This window comes from Ursus arctos, unplaced genomic scaffold (genome assembly GCF_023065955.2).
Source record: "Ursus arctos isolate Adak ecotype North America unplaced genomic scaffold, UrsArc2.0 scaffold_9, whole genome shotgun sequence".
Taxonomy (NCBI): Eukaryota; Metazoa; Chordata; class Mammalia; order Carnivora; family Ursidae; genus Ursus; species Ursus arctos.
The window spans coordinates 74,290,961-74,311,560 of NW_026623111.1; the positions used below are offsets into that span (position 1 = coordinate 74,290,961).

Below are 20,600 nucleotides of genomic sequence, written 5' to 3' on the forward strand. Positions count from 1 at the left end.
AGACTTTCACTCAGTAGTTTTAGTATCTGTTGATGATTCTTACCTGAATCAGGTACTTAAATGAGGGTTGTGAATTTGTGGTATTCTAATTAACATTTCAGATCTTATACTTTAATTATTTGGTATGCTAATATAAAAAAGGGTTTTCTATTTTCTCCCCATTTATTTATATGGTATTTATATAGTGTAAGTAAATATCAAAATGGAATCATAGATACTTATTTGTTTAGCGGGTTGTAATTCATTTACTGTCATTATTCATTTTGGTGCTCAAATTGCTAACTTGTGGCAGTTGAGGGCCTTTTTAGGCAGGCTCTGATTTTGAAAGGTTCCTATCATTTTATGAGCCTTTCCCTCTGGCAAAAGATGGTCCAAACTTATACTGTCCCTACCCTAGGCCTGAATTTAGAATTAGCCATTTCTCCAAAAAACACTGGTTCCTTTTATATTTTTTTACTTTTTACTTTTTTTTTTTTTTTTGGCACTGGTTCCTCTTAATAGAGAATGGTATTTGGAAATCTGGGGACTAGGAGTGTTCTTTCTTTGCTATTGGGCAAGGCAAGGGTTATATCATTGTCCTTTTCAGCTATACGGGCTAGGAAATATGAGGGGAATGTGTGTGTGTTGCTTTTTGTGTGTGTGTTTTTAAATCACAAGTTTTTAATGATAACCTTTAATTCTAATCTACCACTACAAGGCTTTTCCTTGGCTCTCCTTCTATATTTCCTTTTCTGACATTGAGAACTCTGGCTTCTTGCTTGTCAGTTTATTTCTTAACTTGCGCACTCATCCAGTATACATAAAATAGTTTCAGATTTGCTGTGATCATACCACTTGACCATTAAGCCTACTAAGTAGAGTTCAAAATTTGTTTATAGGTTTTGTCTTTAGATCGAAGGTATATGGTCAAAGTATTGGGATTATCTAACGTTTTCTCTGTTATTCATTTAAAATATAGTTCAGTTCATTAATTTCTGTTTGTATTCCTTTTAAGGTTTTTTCTTTATCCCTCTTTTAAATTTTATTTTTGAATATTTAAAATATTAAGATTTCAGAAATCAAAACTCTACATGGAATGTGCTTAGAAAAGTATTACGTCTCTCCGTTTTTCTTGTAATACCCACTGTCATCCCACCTCAGAACTAACCAGTTTAGTTTTTCATCATACTTTTTCTTTCATGTATCTTTTTTCTTTTTTCTTTTCTTTCTTCCTTCCTTCCCTTTCCTTTTCCTTTTCCTTTCTTCCTGCCTTCCTTCCTTTTTTTTTTAAAGAGAGAGAAAGAGTGCACCTCCATGTGGGGTGGAGGAGAGACAGAGGTAGAGAAAGAGAATCTTAAGCAGGCTCCATGCTCAGTGTAGAGCCCTACTAGGGGCTCAATCTCACGACCCTGAAATCCTGACCTGAGCCAAAATCAAGAGTTGGGAGAGTTGGACACTTAACCAACTGAGCCACCCAGGCGCCCCTCTTTGTTCTTGTTTCTTACACAAAAGATAGCACACTACATGAATGCATGCATACATACATACTCTTTTGATACTTGTTTTATTCACTTAGGTATAGATCCTAGAAGTCGTGTCCGTTTATAGAAACCTATATTCTTTTTCATACTCCATAGTACTGCACTGTGTGAATGTTCCATAGTTATAATCAGTACCCATGAATGGGCTATTTTGGTTATCATTTCTTTTTTTTTTTTTTTAAAGATTTTATTTATTTATTCGACAGAGATAGAAACAGCCAGCGAGAGAGGGAACACAAGCAGGGGGAGTGGGAGAGGAAGAAGCAGGCTCATAGCGGAGGAGCCTGATGTGGGGCTTGATCCCGGAATGCCGGGATCACGCCCTGAGCCGAAGGCAGACACTTAACCGCTGTGCCACCCAGGCGCCCCTTGGTTATCATTTCTTAACCTTAACGTTGACAGTTTGGGCCAGACAATTCTTTGGGGGGCTTCTTTCCTGTGCATTGCAGGATGTCTTGCAGAATCTGTGATCTCTACTCACTACATGCTAGTAGCACCTCCCTAGTCAAAACAAGCAAAAATGTCTCCAGGCATTGCCACGTGTTCTCTTGGGGTAAAATCACCCCCCTTTTGATAAGCGCTGGTGTTGATAATAGAAACTGGCAGTTGATGAAATCTCCTAAGAATTATTAGTAGACGAGAAGGAGCTGAAAAGATAGAATCCTAGGAAACACCAGCAATTCACAAATGTGAACAAAAGGAGGAAAGCCTTCTTTGGAGATTAAGGACAGGTGAAGAGGTAAAGGAAAATCAGAAATACTAATGTTGTAAAACCCATGGCGTGAGGGTGGGTGTAGGGCCAGATTTTCAGAGATTTGTCAGCAGCGTATGGGACTACAGAGGAGTAGATAACCAGTGAAAGGTTTTTATTACATTTGACATTTTCGAGGATATTATTGCCTTGGTAAAAACAATTTCATTGAAATCGGTTGGGCAAAAGGTAATAAAACATTGAGAGGAGAACTATACAGGAAATGAGCAAGTAGATAATCGGTCTTATAAAATTCGTTAAGGAGAGGAGAATTTGCTTATTTCCATGCTTGTGTCCACAGTTCCTAGAGTTCCTGGCACATGGAATTAGTTAGTTAATGCGTCTTGTCTTGAGCTCATTGTAGGCTTGGGAGGAAGAGCTCAGGGAGAGAGAGGAGACTGGGAAGAGAAGATAGTAGATGGTTGAAGCAGGGTCCTGTAGGAACTAGAAAGGGCTGGAATCCCTTAGCACTGAGAGGGGACTTTACCTTCAGTAGAAGGGAAGAACTTTATCTGAGACCAGATAAAAGAACACAAAGTAGTCAGCTCTTGTTTTTGTAGATTTTTTTCTTTTATTTTTAAATTTTCAGGCATAAAATAAAATAATAGACAATGAACATTCATGTACCTACCACCTAGACTTAACATTTGTTAATATTGTTAATGAAATAATGTTTGCTTCATTGTTTCATCTATTATTATTATTGGCCTGGAGTATTTTATTTTATTTTTTCTTTTTACATTTTTTATTATGTTATGTTAGTCACCATATAGTACATCATTAGTTTTTGATGTAGCGTTCCATGATTCGTTGTTTGCATATAACACCCAGTGCTCCATGCAATATATGCCCTCCTTAATACCCATCACCAGGCTAGCCCATCCCCCCAACCCCCTCCCCTCTGAAACCCTCAGTTTGTTTCCCAGAGTCCATAGTCTGTCGTGGTTCATTCCCCCTTCTGTTTACCCCCCCTTCATTCTTCCCTTCCTTCTCCTACCGATCTCCCTGCTATTCCTTGTGTTCCACAAATGACTGAAACTATATGATAATTGTCTTTCTCTGCTTGACTTATTTCACTTGGCATAATCTCCTCCATTCCCATCCATATTGCCGCAAATATTGGATAATCGTTCTTTCTGATGGCTTAGTAATATTCCATTGTATATATGGACCACATCTTCTATATCCATTCATCTGTTGAAGGGCATCTCGGCTCCTTCCACAGTTTAGCTGTTGTGGACAATGCTGCTATGAACATTGGGGTGCATATGGCCTTTCTCTTCACTACATCTGTATCTTAGGGGTAATTACCCAGTAGTGCAATTGCTGGGTCATAGGGTAGCTCTATTTTTAACTTTTTGAGGGACCTCCACACTGTTTTCCAAAGTGGCTGTACCAATTTGCATTCCCACCAACAGTGTAAGAGGGTTCCCCTTTCTCCACATCCTCTCCAACATTTGTTGTTTCTTGCCTTGTCCATTTTTGCCATTCTAACTGGTGTAAGGTGGTATCTCAATGTGGTTTTGATTTGAATTTCCCTGATGGCTAATGATTTTGAACAATTTTTCATGTGTCTGTTAGCCGTTTGTATGTCTTCATTGGAAAAGTGTCTGTTCATATATTCTGCTCATTTTTTGATTTGATTATTTGTTTCTCGTGTATTGAGTTTGAGAAATTCTTTATAGGTCTTGGATGGCCTGGAGTATTTTAAAGTAAATTATGGACATTCCAACATTTCTACCCCTAATACTTGGTGATATGTCTTTCTCCTCCCCAAAACCCAATGCCAATCAGTGATCAGTTCTCTAATATCATCTAATTCCCATTTTATATTCTTGTGTTTTTTTAAATTAAGTTTTTATTTATTTGGGAGAGAACGAGCACAAGTTGGGGGAGGAGCAGAGGGAAAGGGACAAGCAGACTTGGCCCCGAGTGCGGAGCCTGACTGGGGGCTTGATCCCACGACCCTGAGATTATGACCTGAGCTGAAACCAAGAGTTGGTTGTTTAGCCAGCTAAGCCACCTACATGTCCCTACATTCATGTGTTTTATACCAGCTTTTTCAAACCAGGATCCAAACAAGAAGCATCCACTGTATTCACCTGTTAAAACTCCTGACTTTCTTTCGATCTTAAAGGGTCCTCTCCCCTCCTCTTTTTTAAGGATTTTAACTTACTGAAGAAGTAGAATCTTTTCTTTGAGAAAATAGTTTTTTCTGATTGTTTCCTCATGATGGTATTGAATTTATTCCTCTCTCACATGTATTTCCTGCAAGCTGAACAGTTAATCCAAGGCATGGTAAGATTGGTAGTTAGTATAAATATTTAGTACAGCAGGAGGCACACCAGTTCATCCCACCAGATTGTGAATCTGATCATTAGGTTAAGGTGATGGCTAGCAGAGTAAGAACCTTTGAAAGTGGTTTTCTAGGGCAGAAATTGTGAGAAGATTCCGACCTGAATGCTTTCATTTTCTCCGTGAACTAGGTGGCAAAATTGGGAATGTGACCAGAGTGAGGCAGAATGAGCATTAAGAGTTGAGGACATGAAGAATGAGAGGTCTGGGTATAATGGAAAGGGAGATGCTCGTAATCGCATTCAGATACTGAAGGACATTCCTTCTGGAAAGGAAGTGATTTATTTTACCTTGTTACTTTGGAGCATTTTCTCAAAAGCCGGGTTCAAGAAGTCAACCTAGAAGTCTGTTAAAATACATATTCCTGGTCCTTGGGGATCTGTCTGCTTTTAAATATTTTGGGGGATGCTCAGGTAAAACTAGTGTCCTAACCAGTACAGCTGAACTAAGATGAATAGATACAGTGAAGTTACTACGATACAGATTCTGTATATGTTTCCCAAAATAGATGAGCTGTATAGCAAAGTCTGCATTCTCTGACACTAGGAACATACTTAACTAAATTCCCAGCTTGCTTTCTCTGATCCTTCTAACTTCTGTCCATTTGTTCTACTTCTATTTTCTGATCTCCAGAATGGCTACCATGGTAGAAAACCAAAATTTCCAAATGAGATTTTTGTTTGTTTGGGAGATAGATTATTAAAATTTGGCTCCAAATGTCTTTTATAGGATTAACATATAACTTGAGGTGGAATGAGATTAACGTTAGTTGTAGAGTAACACCTCACACGGAATAAATGCTCCTTGTCTGCTGAAGAAATGTTTCCTTCTTGGCAGAGATTCTGGTACTCAGTGGGACCATTAGGATTTTAACACTTAGATTCTGATCAGCTAGGTAGGCCATGAAAATGCTTTTATCTTTGTAGTAATGTAGGCTTTATAGTTTCTCAAGAGCAACCTGACAAGGTTCATCTGATACACAGAGTAGAGTACAGGTAAAAAAGGAAAGATAAAGTGGGCATGCAATACATGTGTGTATCTTAAAATAAATGCCAGGTGTTTTATTGTTCTTTTCCATCCCACCCCAGGTAATATGAGATATTTTTAAAGTATGCTGACTCTGGGAATGTAGATTTATATATATAACCATACTGAAATGAAAAAAGTTTTTAAATCTTTGACAAAGATTACATTCTTATTGAAAAGAATTGCTGTATTACATATATATATGATTCTAATAAAATAACAGTAATACATCAAAATACTGTTTTTTTCCTCTGAAAATATTTTTAGTTCTGAGCCATCTGAAGATGAAGAGTCCCAGGGCCTTCCTACCATGGCAGGTAGAAATACTGATGATATTTCAGAATTGGAAGACCTTTCGGAATTGGAAGACCTTAAAGACGCTAAACTTCAGACCTTGAAGGAACTTTTCCCACAAAGAAGTGACAATGATTTACTTAAGGTTATACCCTTTTATAGTAATTGGTTATTGTAGCTGTAATGATGTTTTTAGTACTGTATTTAGTGGATAGTCATTTTTTTAAAGAAGTCTTATGTGAGGTAATTAACTTTTATTTTATGTAGTAAAAGTAAATGCCAGAGATTTACTTTTTGGGAGTCTTAACTTTTTAAATAGGTAAGGTTATTCACCTATAAATAATATAATAATATATAATATTTCCCTTAATAGCTCACATAGCTTGTGAAATTTTTTTTGTGCTTAGTTCTGAAGTAGGGACTCCCGGTCTCCCACTAGAAACTCAGAAATGTCAGGAGGCTTTTTTTTGGTGGGGGGGTCTTTATAATGACAAAGGGTTGCTATTGATAGTTAATACCAGGGGACCAGGGACACTAAACGCCCTGCAGTACTGAGGGTGGTCCTGCAGAACAAAAGAATTATCCTGTGAATAGCACTCTTGCTGAGAAACATTGATTGAATTATATACAACAAAATCAGTGGCAGTATTTGGACTGTAGTAGGTATCTTTATAAGAGCACATAAAAATTCACCATTCAATTAAATTTCAGGTAGAGAATAAATCTCTGAAGATTACTAATTATCTTCATCAAATAAATAGGTTATTTCTAGCTCTATCACTTAGTTGAATGACCCTAGGAGGATCATTTAATTGCAGGTTTATGTTTTTCACATTTGTATCTGTCATGACCACCACCATCTCCAGTCTGAACCTTAGGAGGTACCATATCTGTATGGGGTAGGCAGGTAACTTTGAAGTGGTGGGCACTGGTATATCGTAGAGCATATGCTCTTTCTGAAATGGGTACCTGCTGTCTAGTGCCGGCAGGATATGGCCATGTGATATTAATGGTGGCCCATTTTTATTAGGTTTCAGAGTTTCCAAATAAAGTGAAAAGGCTGTTATTTACTGTTGATCAATTTAATAGCTTCCTTACCTACTTGAAGTGTTTAATTTAGTGGTTTTTAATATATTTACAAAATTGTGCAGTTATCACCATACTTTAATTTTAGAACATTTTAATCTTTCCAAAGAGAAACTTTTTAAACAAGATTTTATCTGTCCGAGAGAGAGTGTGTCCATGAGCAGGGGGAGGGGCAGGCAGAGGGAGAAGCAAGGCTCCCTGCCTGGCAAGGAGCCCTATGTGGGACTGGATTCCAGGACTCCAGGATCATGACCTGAGCCAAAGGCAGATGCTTGACCAACTGAGTTTCCCAGGTGTCCCCAAAAAGAAACTCTGTATTCATTAACAGTCATTCTGCATTTCCCTCCTCTTTCTTTAGGCAGCCACTAGTCTCTGTCTTTATAGATTTGTCTATTCTTGACATTTTATATAAATGGGATTATATGTGATCTTTTATGATCTGACTTGTGAACTGGCTTCATTCACTTAGCAAAAGGGTGTCAGGTTCATCCATGTTGTATCAGTACTTCATTAACTTTTTATGGTAACTTTTTTTTTTTAAGATTTTATTAATTTGAGAGAGAACATGAGAGGGGGGAGGGGCTGAGGGAGAAGCAGACACCCCGCTGAGGAGGGAGCTGGACACAGGGCTCAATCCCAGGACCCTGGGATCATGACCTGAGCTGAAGGCAGCCGCTTAGCCAACTGAGCCACCCAGGCTGCCCCTATGGTAACTAATTTAAAGAAGGAAGTACTATGCAGGCTAAACAATGTGTCTGAACTGAAAGTGGTGCTGGACCTGCTAGTTTTAAACTGTGTAGAATAAATTACTACTATTCTCCGTTATCTTTAGCATGAATCTTTTTTTCCCCAAAAATAAATTTGATACCTTCTTACTGTTAGCTAAATGAAACTTTAGTGGTATCTTGAGTTTGCACCCTGCCAGGAGTGTTATTTTCCTCTGGATGTGATTTTTTTCTAGAATAAGAAGACAATAAATGTAGCGACTAGTAACTACAGGGGCTGCTTATAGTGTTGGAAATAGCTTCCAACAGAATAAACATGATGGAGTATTAAATATTCAGAGGAACAAATCTCTGTTTAAAAATACTTTAGCCTGATTGCTAATTGTTCACGTAGTTAAGAGTACTTTTCTTCTGTAAGAATATTTATCTCTAATTTTATAATTACAGTGGGAAAATAAGATTGATACACAGAATTTGTATGCATATTTCATTAATCACTATTTGAAAATTTAGGGAATTTAGTGTATCACTGCGAAGCAGAGCACTCTTGAAGTACTCTGCAAAGGCTCTTACACCCATATAAGATTTCAAGAAGCTGTAACATACAGTTTAGTCCTAGACTTAATAGAATATGCTTTGACTGTTTTGAAAATGAAGAGAGGCTTACAGGATATTAAAGGATCCAAGATTAGGAAAACTAGTAGAAGAGAGCACTCTTAACTGTAGCAAGGGAAAAATATAGGATGTTCAGTTTCTTTTGAAATGCAGAATGTTATAGATCAGTACAAAAAATTATATATTGAGGTTATTAATTATATAAATAGTATATCAGTATGTTCTTGAATAAATTCAGGCAATTCAGAAATAGAGGAAAAATCAAAAAAGAACCTTTCGTCCCACTCATCTTAAGAAGTATTAGATTTAAAAAAATGATCACAGAATTGTGGTTCATTTTTTCATAAATAAAGAAGGAATAATTCAAATGTCAACTAGTGTCCCTCCTCCTTCTCTCTCCATTCTCTCTCTCTCTCTCTCTCTCTCACTCTCACTGCGTGGACACATAAACACATAATAAGTAGGGAGTTTTTAAGGTTTTAATGTAGAACTTTGCAATTAAAAATTAAAATAAAACTTTGAATATGCTGTATATATTCACTACATAGGGATGACGAATAAGTTCAGTAACATTTTAAGATGTGCTTACATTGTACAGACTTATGTGAGTTAATTCTTAAAGTGTTATTTTTAAAACAGTCTTTTCTCGTTCTGTTAGTTGATTGAATCAACAAGCACTATGGATGGAGCAATTGCTGCCGCCTTGCTGATGTTTGGTGATGCAGGTAGGCCTCACTTCGTTTCTAGCCATATCGATTTATTAGTTTTATAATAATAAATATCTTCACATTTTTAATAGTTGCTCTGCAATTTTCCAAGCACCTTCATGAATTCTTACAGGAACCTTATGAGTTATTAATAGCTTCAGTTTTTTTTAAATGAAGAAACTGAAGCTGAAGAAGGTTAAGTGACTTACCTGAGGTCATACAGCTATTTGGGAACCAAATTTTTTAGGCTGATTTTTTTTTTTTTTCCCCTAGGGAGGGGGCAGGTTTTCATTGGTAATTTTGCTTGTTTTCTACAGATCAAATCTCATAACAGTGAAGTTTTGGAAGGTATATTTTCTTTCTTAAGTGTCCTTTCTAATTGCATTGTGGTTTTATTTACAGGTCTACAAATCTGAGTCAGTAGGAACATAATGTCTTGTGGAAAGTCCTAGCTGGTAATCAGCATTCCTTCATTTAGTAAATATTTATGCTATGTTCCAGGCTTGGGATACAAAAATAAATGCATTTGAAGGAGCTTGCAGTATAAAAGCACCTCCAATTTTTTTTTTTTTAAAAGCAAATACTGTGTTGGGTTTTTTTTCCCCCTAACTTATATATACCAAACAACTAAAAATAACCTAATATCCCACTACCAAAAAAGTATTTAAGGAGTGAAAGCAAACCCACACTCCATTAACCACTCTTCAATTTGCTTTGTATCATTTTCAGCTTTTCCTATGCTTGTACCTACCATTACACAACACACGCGCACACTTTTAATTAGGAAATGCACTAATGGTATTGGTTTGCCTTTTTTAAAAAATCACTTGATGATTTATCATGGATAACTTGTCAGAACAATCAGATTTATCCAATTTTAAAATATGGTCCCATAACATTCCTCTATAACTACCCATATTACTGCTTTATTAACTATTTCTCTGTTACAAATTAGCATTTAACTTCCATTATTTTGTTATTATAGTACTAAAGTAAATACCCTTATAAGGAAATCTTTATGTTATTATTTCTGTAGACTAAATTTCAAACTGGGATGCTGAATCAAAGAATATACACATGTGAAAGTTTAATATGTACTTCCATGTTACTTTTTTAAAGGTTGTGCTAATTTGTTTTTTCATCAGTATTGTGTAATAAATGCCCATTTCCCTCAGTGGATTTTTTAGCTTTTTAAAATTTTTTGAAACTTTAAAATATATATGCCAAAATAGAAGATCGCATAGTGTGTTCCCATGGGCCTGTCACCCCTCTTCAACAAGTATCTACCTCACTTTTACCATGAACTAAGTAGATTCTATTGGAGTGCATTCCGAAGATGAAATTGTTTCATTCATATGCAGTATTTTAAATCTTTCATTTTCTTCAGTTTGAGCAAGGGAATAGTATGGTGTTGTGTGGGTGCTATCTACATAGAACGTTAAGATTCTTCATTTTCTTCCACTTACTAGCTGTGTGACCTTGGGCAGTGTTGCCTAACTCTTCCATGTCTCTGTTTCCTTAGCAGCAAAGTAGTGTTATAATAGTACTGAACTCATAGTTTGTTGTGAAAAAGTGATAAAGTTAATATAAATTTCTTCCTGTAGTGTGTGGCACATAAGAAGTACTATGTTAGCAGTCGTTTGTTCTTACGGGCCATCTGATGATAGAAAATGGTATAGGAGAAGGTTGACTGTATTTCCTTCATTACCATAGCCCTAACACTTATTGTAAAAGTTTCTGAAAAATGGTAGACTCCTTGAACATTTGCTGAGTTGCAGAATGGTTTGGGAAATTTTACATATACTTTCTTGTTCTTGTGATATCTCAGCATTTGATAATCTTTCCAAATTATGTAGAAAAAAACTTTATTCCATAATTGTGTCTAGTCTTTTTCTCTTAAGCAACTTGTATCATTCAACTTACTCATTATTTTAACAAATGCTTATTGTGCATCTACTACTAGGTGCCACATGCTATTTTAGGCATCGAAGATACATAAGGAAACAAAATGGACAAAACCTTTGCCTTCATGGAGTTCATAATCCTCATTAAATTTGAACTTCATCTGAGTTTTTTTCTTCTTCTCATTCTTACACTGTACACTGATATTATTTCTTATTTAAAAATATTTTCAGGGCACCTGGGTAGCTCAGTCCGTTAAGGGTCTGACTCTTGATCTCAGCTCAGGTCTTGGTCTCAGGGTTGTGAGTTCAAGCCCTGCATTATTCTCCATGCGCAGCATGGAGCCTATTTAATGATAGTAATAATAAAAAAAAAAATAAATATTTTCAAGTGGAAAGTTACAAGGAAAGAAGAAATCAGGGTTTTCTTGTTTTTAAAGTAGGCTTCCATGCCTCATCTTGGAATGGACTAGACTGTCGTATCAGTCATCTTCATCTTCATCTTTAGTACTTTACACTTCTGAGGTGATGGAGAGAATGACAGCTTGGCCTCACCAACATAAGCTAGCCTTCAATATACAGTATCATTAAGACAGGAAACTATTTTGGATATATTAGGATAGTTTTCCCAAAAAAGGCCTTTTTAAATATCTGTAAGATATTTTGGACCATTCTATACATCATGATGTTGGATATTGGTTTTAACACAAGTTATAATCTCTTAACAGATAATATTTCACATATTAAAAAGTACGGATACCTTTTATGCACTGCTTTCTGAAAGTTTTCGTTTAGGGATACTAGGTTACAAAAACAAAAAATAATATATATATATATATACAAAGTTTTTACCCTGTTTTAAAATGTAATAATAAGAATTTATCGGTGTTGTCAGGGGTCTAGCTATTTCTTCCACTTCTCTATGTTTGTAGAAAAATAAGCAAAACATTTTTAGGTGATTGTGATCCTTTTATATTTCTGCTTTGTAACCTTTTCATTTATTAGAGACATCTTTCCATGCTTATTGTTAGAAGTCTACCTTATTTATAAGAGTGGGATTTATGCATATATTCTGATTTGTTTAATATTCTGGGCATTTAGACAGAATTCTTGTATGTATACTTAAGCACACATTTCCATCAGTTCTGTCGAATAAATTCCTAGAGAAGGAATTGTTGGACTAAAAGAAATCTAAAATTCTGAGATGTATTATTTACATTGCCTTCCAGAAAGGGCATAACAATGCATAATGTTTAAAAGTGCCTTGTTGCCTTTGGTCTGCTTAGAGTGGCTATTTACTACTCTTTTTTAATGGATAAAAATACTGGTATTTTTAAATTTTACCTGTTTTTTAATTATTAATGAAGTTTAGCATCTTTTCATTTTCTTTTCCTGTTGAACTGCCTATATGTGTTGTCTATTTTCCTTTTACAGTTTTATGTTTTATTTTTTATTGTTAAATACTGAACTTAGATGAAATTCATTTTCATCTGGGGTATGAGGTACAATTTTAACTTTTTTTTTTCTGAAATTGATGATGGGTGCTCCCAGTAAAAGATGGGAATTTATGAAACACAATTTGGAAGTGATATTCAGTGGAAAATATTAGTTTGTTTTCTTTGGATATATGCAAAAAAATTTTTTATTAAAGTATAGCAGTGTTTCATGAGTTTCAGGTGTACAACAGTGATACAACAACTGTGCCTTACGCTGCACTGCCACACAGCGCAGGGAATATAGTCAGTGATAGCATTGTATGGTGACAAACGGTAGCTACACTTGAGGTGAGCACAGTGTAACACAGATACATCCAAATTTTTAATTAATTATAAATAGAGTAGATGTAGATGTAGGCAGCATTGTGTGCTGTTATGTAACCTTTTCGTAGTAAAATTTTAGATTTGCATTTTCTCCCCCACATTTTCAAATTTTTTGCCTGTAGCTTCTTTAAATACATGTAAATATTTGGTGTCATAATATTAACAAAAAGGAAAGATGTTTAAACAGATAATTAAGGTTGAAGAATCCCTTATTGACAAAACAAAGTTTTTGTTCTTTTAGGAAAGAAACCTGTCTAGGTGACATGGCATAAATCATCTAGTTTGAAGTTTTTTTCAGACTCAGACTATTACTAACACTGCTCACCCTACCCCAATAAATAGATGGGTAATAACCCCTTTTTAAAGTGGATAATGGGAATTAGTTGGTTTCTGCAGAATGCACATTTACTTTATGAAATAAATTGGAAGATAAAAATTTAACCATTCACACTTACATGAAATTATACTTCAAAACGTTAATAACATTTGCTCACTTTGTTACAACTATACTATAAAATTTTTAGGCTTTCAGCTTAAAAGCTGTCATGTTTATATTTAGTTTGAATATTGTAATTCTACAAGTTTCATTTCTAACAGCAAAGTTAGGGTACTGATTTAATACTGTACTTTCGTAAGCTTTAGCAGATGGTTTCATATTAGCACAGAAGTATGTCTGAGGAATTCGCTTTCTGAAAGTAAAAGTATGTAAGAAATAGATAAATGTATTCAAAGTACAAATATGTAATATAGCTTCCTTTTTTTGTTTAAGATTTTATTTTTACGTTGTCTCTACACCTAGTGTGGGGCTTGAATTTACAACGCTGAGACTGAGTCATGTGCTCTACCTACTGAGCCAGCCATGCGCCCCTGTAATATAGCTTCTTAAGATCGTGTAGTTTGAGCTTTTCTTTCAGTTATGACAGAATATGTAAATTTTCTATCGCTGTTAGCAGCTTCTGTGTTACACTCTCTTGGTTTTAGGTTAAGAGCATTAATCGCTTGAGCTGTCTATATATCACTTCCTCCTCATTTGTTAAATGAGAAAGACTGTTACCTACTTTGTAAGTGTATTGTGAAAGATTAATGAAACAACGGTTAATAAAAGCCCTTTGCAAAGCCTGGTACATAGTAAACAGTTATTGGTATCAGTGATGGTATTCAATGAACTGTACTTGATAGGGCTCATTTTTTTTTCACTGCTGAACACTCAGTCACTGGGGAGAATCCTTTCCTTTCAATATTGCTCTGTAGAATTACCCGTCAGTTTAGTGATTTATGTTATTGTTAAATAACATGATGGTTTACAAATAACATTATTACAGTGATTTCTACTTTTGAAAGACTGATAAGAGTCTCTATTTTTCCTTTAATTCAGTTGACATTTTTTGAGTACACATGATATGTAGAAGAAATAACATTGGACCTGATGTCAAGAGAACTGTCTACACATGTATTCATTGTAATAACATTTTTGCCTTTATTTTGCATTAATGCTTCTTATAATAACTGTGCAGACTTTGATTGTTCTTCTCTGTTTTAGAAGGTGGTGGACCCAGGAAAAGAAAATTATCTTCTTCTTCAGAGCCATATGAGGAAGATGAATTTAATGATGATCAGTCTATAAAAAAGAAAAGACTGGATCATGTAAGTTACATTTGAATTGCAGTATCAAAATCAGCTGTTAGGCATAGAATATCTTGAATCTGTGAATATTAGACCTATGTGAATCAGTCCTTTTTCACAACCAAATCAGAATGTGTTTGCATTTCCTTTACGACTTCTTGCTTTCTTTTTAATTTATCTGGTATTAATTGCTTATCTCTGAGTTATAAAATCAATTATTAATGATATTCTAGTGGCATGATGAAGTAACTTTGGGAAAATATACTTTTAATATATAGTTGAACACTTGGGAAAAACAGCTGTTACCACCACCAGCACCATTTCCTCCTCCTCAGTGGTAGCTATTTATAATTCTTCTAGATGACATCTTTGATATTTAACTGCTTATCTAAAAATAATTACAGTTATGCTTTTATTGGGTTACTCTATAGTTTTCCATTAACTTTCTACTTTATGAGTAGAACTACTGAGAGGCCTCCCAGTGAAACCAGACATAGTCTTCCTGTCTGCATTCAAGACAGCACAATTTCTTCTTGGTAATCAAAATCAAAATCAGTTACCCCAACTAGTGTAGTAACTTTTTGTTTTAACCTATAATTTATTTATTTATTTATTTATTTTTTTAAAAAGATTTTATTTATTTATTCGACAGAGATAGAGACAGCCAGCGAGAGAGGAAACACAAGCAGGGGGAGTGGGAGAGGAAGAAGCAGGCTCATAGTGGAAGAGCCTGATGTGGGGCTCGATCCCACAACGCCGGGATCACGCCCTGAGCCGAAGGCAGACGCCTAACCGCTGTGCCACCCAGGCGCCCCTAACCTATAATTTAATGGTATAAGAAGCCCAAAGTAGCCAGGGGGCAATCTCTAACCCTAATTTAATGAGACTGTTGTTAATGTCCCTACATAGAAACATTTTTTCTGAAGAACTAATACTGATAGGAAGTAAAAATTCTGTGAGTGGGTTTTTCAGGTGTAGTATAACAGCTGTAGTGTAAGACACTAGTCCCAGATTATATAGATCTATATATAATGGCTGTGGGGAAAATGGCGTCATACTGATTGCTGATTCAAAGTATTTACTTTCTTCGCACATCCTGTTGAATAACACATCAGTCTTGGGTGTTCTCTATAAGATCATTTGCTGAATTTTCACTAAGTGGTACCACTGTTCTATAAGCCTGCTGCTTCTAAGTACTGAGGCACATGGTGAAATCACTGAACTTGGGCATGAATTCATTGATGCACTTTTCGTAGGTCCCTGGTCAGGAACATTATGGTGTCACAGTGTACTATGTGAATTAGGTTTTCTGTATATCTGTATATGATATGTTAGTTTCCTCTTTCCCAAACTTCTGGTCTCTGATCTTTTACTCTCCTTCTTGGTTTCTGTCCATAATATATCATAGCTCTATACATCTAGCCATCTCTTTCTATACAAATTGGACATAAGATGTATTGCCCAACATTGTGCACAGGGCTACTCTTTAAAATGAGGTTAAATCATAGCAGTTATTTACTTCACTTCGGGCTTCTTCTAACAGTATATAAACCTTTTGAAAAAAGTTCAAGGTTTTCCCTCATTTTATTTGATTATAAAGAATTCCCAAAAGTGCCATAGATACTGGTTGAAGGAGGGGTAGCAGTAAAGCAGAAGTAGGTACAATGGGAATCTGGGACTGCTGTACGTGCAACTTACTTATGCCTCCTGAACGTGCTCAAGTTCAGTTTCAGTCTGCCATTTTGATGATGGGTTGCTGCCGTTCATGCTCAGTTTTAGGCTTGGTAGATCAGATCGTAAGATCATGTAACAGCTCAGGTCTCATGGTCATCTGATGTCCCATGGTCAACCATTCTGTTCCTATCAGGACTCCCTATCAAGCCAACAATTGTTTCACAAAAAGAGATCAGTCCATTCGGTTTTTAAAATGTGAATTTGTTCCAGTGCAGTAAAAAATGTTAAACAGCAATTTTAGTGTAACCTAAATTTTGTGTTACTTATGTACTGTTTCGTTCATGAGAATTTCTGGGTGAACACAGAACACTGTACCCAGCTGCACTGGGCCACATAGGAATACATAAAATGCACGCACCCCAGACATCTACTGGCTGCCTCATTTTACCATGTTTATTATCCCATGAGGTGGTATTTTGCTATTCTTTCACATTGGTGAACTTTTCTATTTGGAAAAAAAGCACCTATTCAGCATCCCAAACATATCTAAGGACTCTCGGTCAAAAATACCGGGCAGTACATAGAAAAGGAAAGTTTAAGTGTTGAAGAAAAGCTTGAAACAGACATTTGGGAAGAAATGAGAATATGTGCTATATCCTGAGCAACAGGCATTAAGGAATCCACATTGTGGAGCATCAGAGACAGTGCCACAAATACAATACTGCTGGACTGTCATGAAATGCTGGGAAGTCGGTAAGGATAGGCGTAAAGAAATAGGAGAAAAGAAAATTGTTGAGTGTTTGAATTAAAGATCAAAGAGTGAAAAAGTCAGGAACAACCTTTTCCGTATGGATCTTTATATACAAAGCCTTTGTAAGGAAATAATTGTATCCTGCAGAAGTAGCTTCTTTTGGTGCCACTAGTGGTTGCTTCAGTAGTTTCAAACAGTGCTGCAAATTCCTAAGCCATCAACTGTCACACACAAGTGATGAGTGCGGATGGGAAGGCTGCAAAAGAATTTTCCAGGTGTGATATACAGGTAAGCTAAAGGAAGCAACTGTACACCAAATTAAACTCTCAGTTTTGATGAAACAGGTATCTGTTATGAATGCCTGCCTTCCCGGTCTCAAATTTGAAAGACAGAAAACAGGAATTAGGGCTTTGAAAGATAGCGTTACTGTGATGTTCAGCACTCGTGCCAGGTAGAGACTTAGAGCTAAAACCAGTAGTAGTTTATTACTCACCAAACTGAGCTGAGCCTTTTAAAAGACATAAAGTCAGCCTTAGAGTTCACTACAGGTATAGGAAAAATGGATGGATTGCCCAAATCTGCATTGATATTTTTACTAAATTCTTGTTTGTTGCAAGAGAATTATTGTAAAAACAAAAACAAATGAAAAAACTTTCCTTAAAAACTCTTAATCATCAAGCCTGCCTATTTACAAAAACTGAACTCAACCCCATTTTCTTCTTTTTGCCTCAGAAGACCACCTGTCTGAGATAGCCCTGTGATAAAAATGTAATTATAGCATTTATGGCTTACTGTTTAAAGTGAGCATTTAAGATGCTAATTGCTATTACTGAAAGAATGCAGATGTGGTTATAGAATTTGGGAATAGATTGCACATCAGAATGTTCATTGCTACCATTGTAAAAGCCTGGAGTGATAAAAGAGTGTTTGCATTATGTGTGGTGGAAAACTCTCCTTTACTTATTTGTGATTTTGAAAGATTTTGATTCTTTAGAGAAGTTTTTAAAACCTAGAACAAGCTGTTGATTTAGGAAAGCAGGTTGGGTTTGAGGAAGTAGAAACTGGAGATGCTGAAGAGCTCAGGTCCCACTCTGATCATCTGACCACAGAACTCTTGCAGTAATTTGCTGCTGCTGGCCATGTGGATATGGATGCAGAAGGTGATGACGATGGTGAAGACTAAAAGGCTTAACACATCAAGTTAGCAGGTGTTTTAAGTGTTACTGAAAACAGTTGTACTGGTTTGAAAATAATGGCTTTAATGCTGAACGTAGTAAGAATCATGAATAGCATACAGTTGAATTTAGAACCATAGAGACGGGGGCGCCTGGGTGGCTCAGTCAGTTAAGCATCCGACTCTTGATTTCAGCTCAGGTCATGATCTCAGGGTTGTGAGTTCAAGTCCTACATTGGGCTCTGAGCTCAGCGCTTGGTGCATTCTGCTTAAGATCTCTGCCTCTCCCTCTGCCCCTCCCCTGGCTTGCACGTGTATTTGCTCTCTCTCCCCCAAATAAATAAGTTTAAAAAAACCAAACAAACATATGGATAGCATTAGAATAAAAGGAAGGGCTAGTAAAGGAGCAGAAATATATATTTGTTTATTTTATAATTTCTTATATTTTCAGCCAGTATAGCAGAGATAACACAAGGACAGTGAATCATGGCATTCCATAGCTGGTGTTAACATATTTGTTCATTTTCAGATAACCCTTTTACCACTTCACAGTAACTCAGAAGCTACAATCCTTCCAGGGCTAACACCCCCAAGCAGACTTCAGTTCATATTTATTGTATACATATATTTCTTAACCATTTAAAGTATGTAAAATTGTGCTACCCTGTTTTAAGGATCCTTTCTCTTTTTTTTAATGTGTCACTGATGAAGTTTTTGAATATTGTGCCTCTAACGTGATTTTTCTTAAACACTGTAGTTTATTATTTTAATGATTTTGCACAGTGCAGTAATTTTGGAAACACATATGTCATGTAGCAGAACAGACTGTAGTTTTCAGCAGAAGGACATCTGACCTCGCTTCAAAAGCTTATGGGTCTCTGCTGTGATCTTCCTATTAGGGCTTTCTAGAGACACCGTACAGCATCCTTATGAGCCACAGATTCTTTGAGAACATTGCATCTGCTTGTTGGTTATGAAGCCCAAGCGGCAGAGCACCTTGTACTGTATCGTGGACCTGCTACAGAGTTTTCTGTTAATGTGGGCCCCATTCATAACTGTGACAGTGTTAAGAGTTAGCTTGTAAACGGATTAAGCGGCACACACCATAGTGAAGTATACCTTGCCTCCAGTATTTGAAGGAGGCCGACCAAGTGTTGTGCTTCTTCCATAGAGTTAAACAGTATATACCCTTTTTCTTTCCTTTTTTTTTTTTTGAATGGCATTTGCAGCATGCCCCAGATTGGATCACCCATAAAATTCATGAAAGTGGTGGTCCCCAGAATTTGAGGGGGGTTATTTCCCACTCTTTGGCATGCATGAATCTTACTAAGGTACCTACTACTTCTTGCCTACCAAGTCCAGTCATTGTGATGTCTTTAGTGTAGATGATTGAAGTGAATTCTGTGGACTGTGTGGGACTGTCAGTCCTAGAATACTGTATAAGGAAAGAGCAGGAGAGTTACCATGGCCCTAAAAACAGTGAAGGTGTATTTATCACTGACCCTGCCCAGATGAAAGCGAGTTTCTTTGGCTTGTCCTTTCTAATTGGGATGAGGGCAATGAGGGACGAAGCATCCGACAGATTGATAACTGCACAGTTTTATTGATTTGCTCCAGTAAAAACACCACATCTGGTATGGTAGTTAAAATTGGGGTCATCACCTCTTCATTTATGATAACCTGAAATAATCCCCCAAAACCCATCATCCAGCTTTAGTATAGGCCAAGGAGCCCCATTACATTGGGATGGGATGGGGATAGCCATCTCTCATTTCCTTCAGGAATATGGTATTGCTGCTGTTTGTACTTCTCTTCCCCTTGCTCCCCCTCTACCCCCTCCTTAGTTTTAGGAACTTGGATTTGTTTTTTTTTCCTACAATAATGGCCCTTACTCTACAGGCCAAGGAGCTAATATGAGATTGCTGCCAGTCCTAAAGATGTCTGGTCCAGTTCTGCATTCTGGAATGGGAAAAATAACCACAGATTAATTTATAACCCTACTGACCACTGAGAAACAGATTTAGGCCCAAACTGTGTATCACCTGTCTTCTCTAAAGCTCTAGTGTAACCACTGGATTGCATAGGTATTTTAAGTCACCAGGGATTAGCAGAGCTGGCAGAAGTGTTAAATCTGAGAGCAGACATCAAATGAGAGGTATACCATCTTCTGAATGTTTAATTTGTGCTATCATATATTTGATTCGCAAAAGATATTTTACTGCTTTCCAAATGTCAAACTTTTTTTATTAAGGTAAAATTCACATAGCATAAAATTAACCATTTTAGAATGAACAGTTCATTGCCAGTCTACCACCCCTATCTAGTTCCAAAATCTTTTTATCACCTCATAATAGCATGCCATCCATTTTAAGTCATTTCTCTCCATTCTCTCATTCCCTCAGCCCCGGGCAGCCACCAGTCTGCTTTCTGTTTATGGATTTACCTATTCTGGATATTTCATGTAAATAAAAGCACACAATATGTTATGTTTTGTGTCTAGCTTTCACCTAGCATAATGTTTTTGGAGGTTCATCCACATTGTAGCAAGTATCAGTACTTCTTTTTTTATTTTTATTTT

General features: G+C 36.4%; 1 protein-coding gene across 7 annotated transcripts in view; it reads left to right on the forward strand.

Annotated features, from left to right (window-relative positions):
• The window catches only part of SMARCAD1 (SWI/SNF-related, matrix-associated actin-dependent regulator of chromatin, subfamily a, containing DEAD/H box 1), a 76,504-nt gene that overhangs the window by 17,159 nt on the left and 38,745 nt on the right, over window positions 1–20,600 (forward strand). For 4 of the 7 annotated variants that reach the window (XM_026509712.4, XM_026509711.4, XM_044388074.3 and 1 more), the window contains 3 exons: window positions 5,920–6,091; window positions 9,031–9,097; window positions 14,341–14,444. In XM_026509712.4, the coding sequence (XP_026365497.1) occupies window positions 5,920–6,091; window positions 9,031–9,097; window positions 14,341–14,444 (343 nt within the window). The remainder of the gene's footprint in view (window positions 1–5,919; window positions 6,092–9,030; window positions 9,098–14,340; window positions 14,445–20,600) is intronic. The other 3 variants (XM_048211810.2, XM_048211811.2, XM_057309599.1) reach the window with 1 other exon arrangement.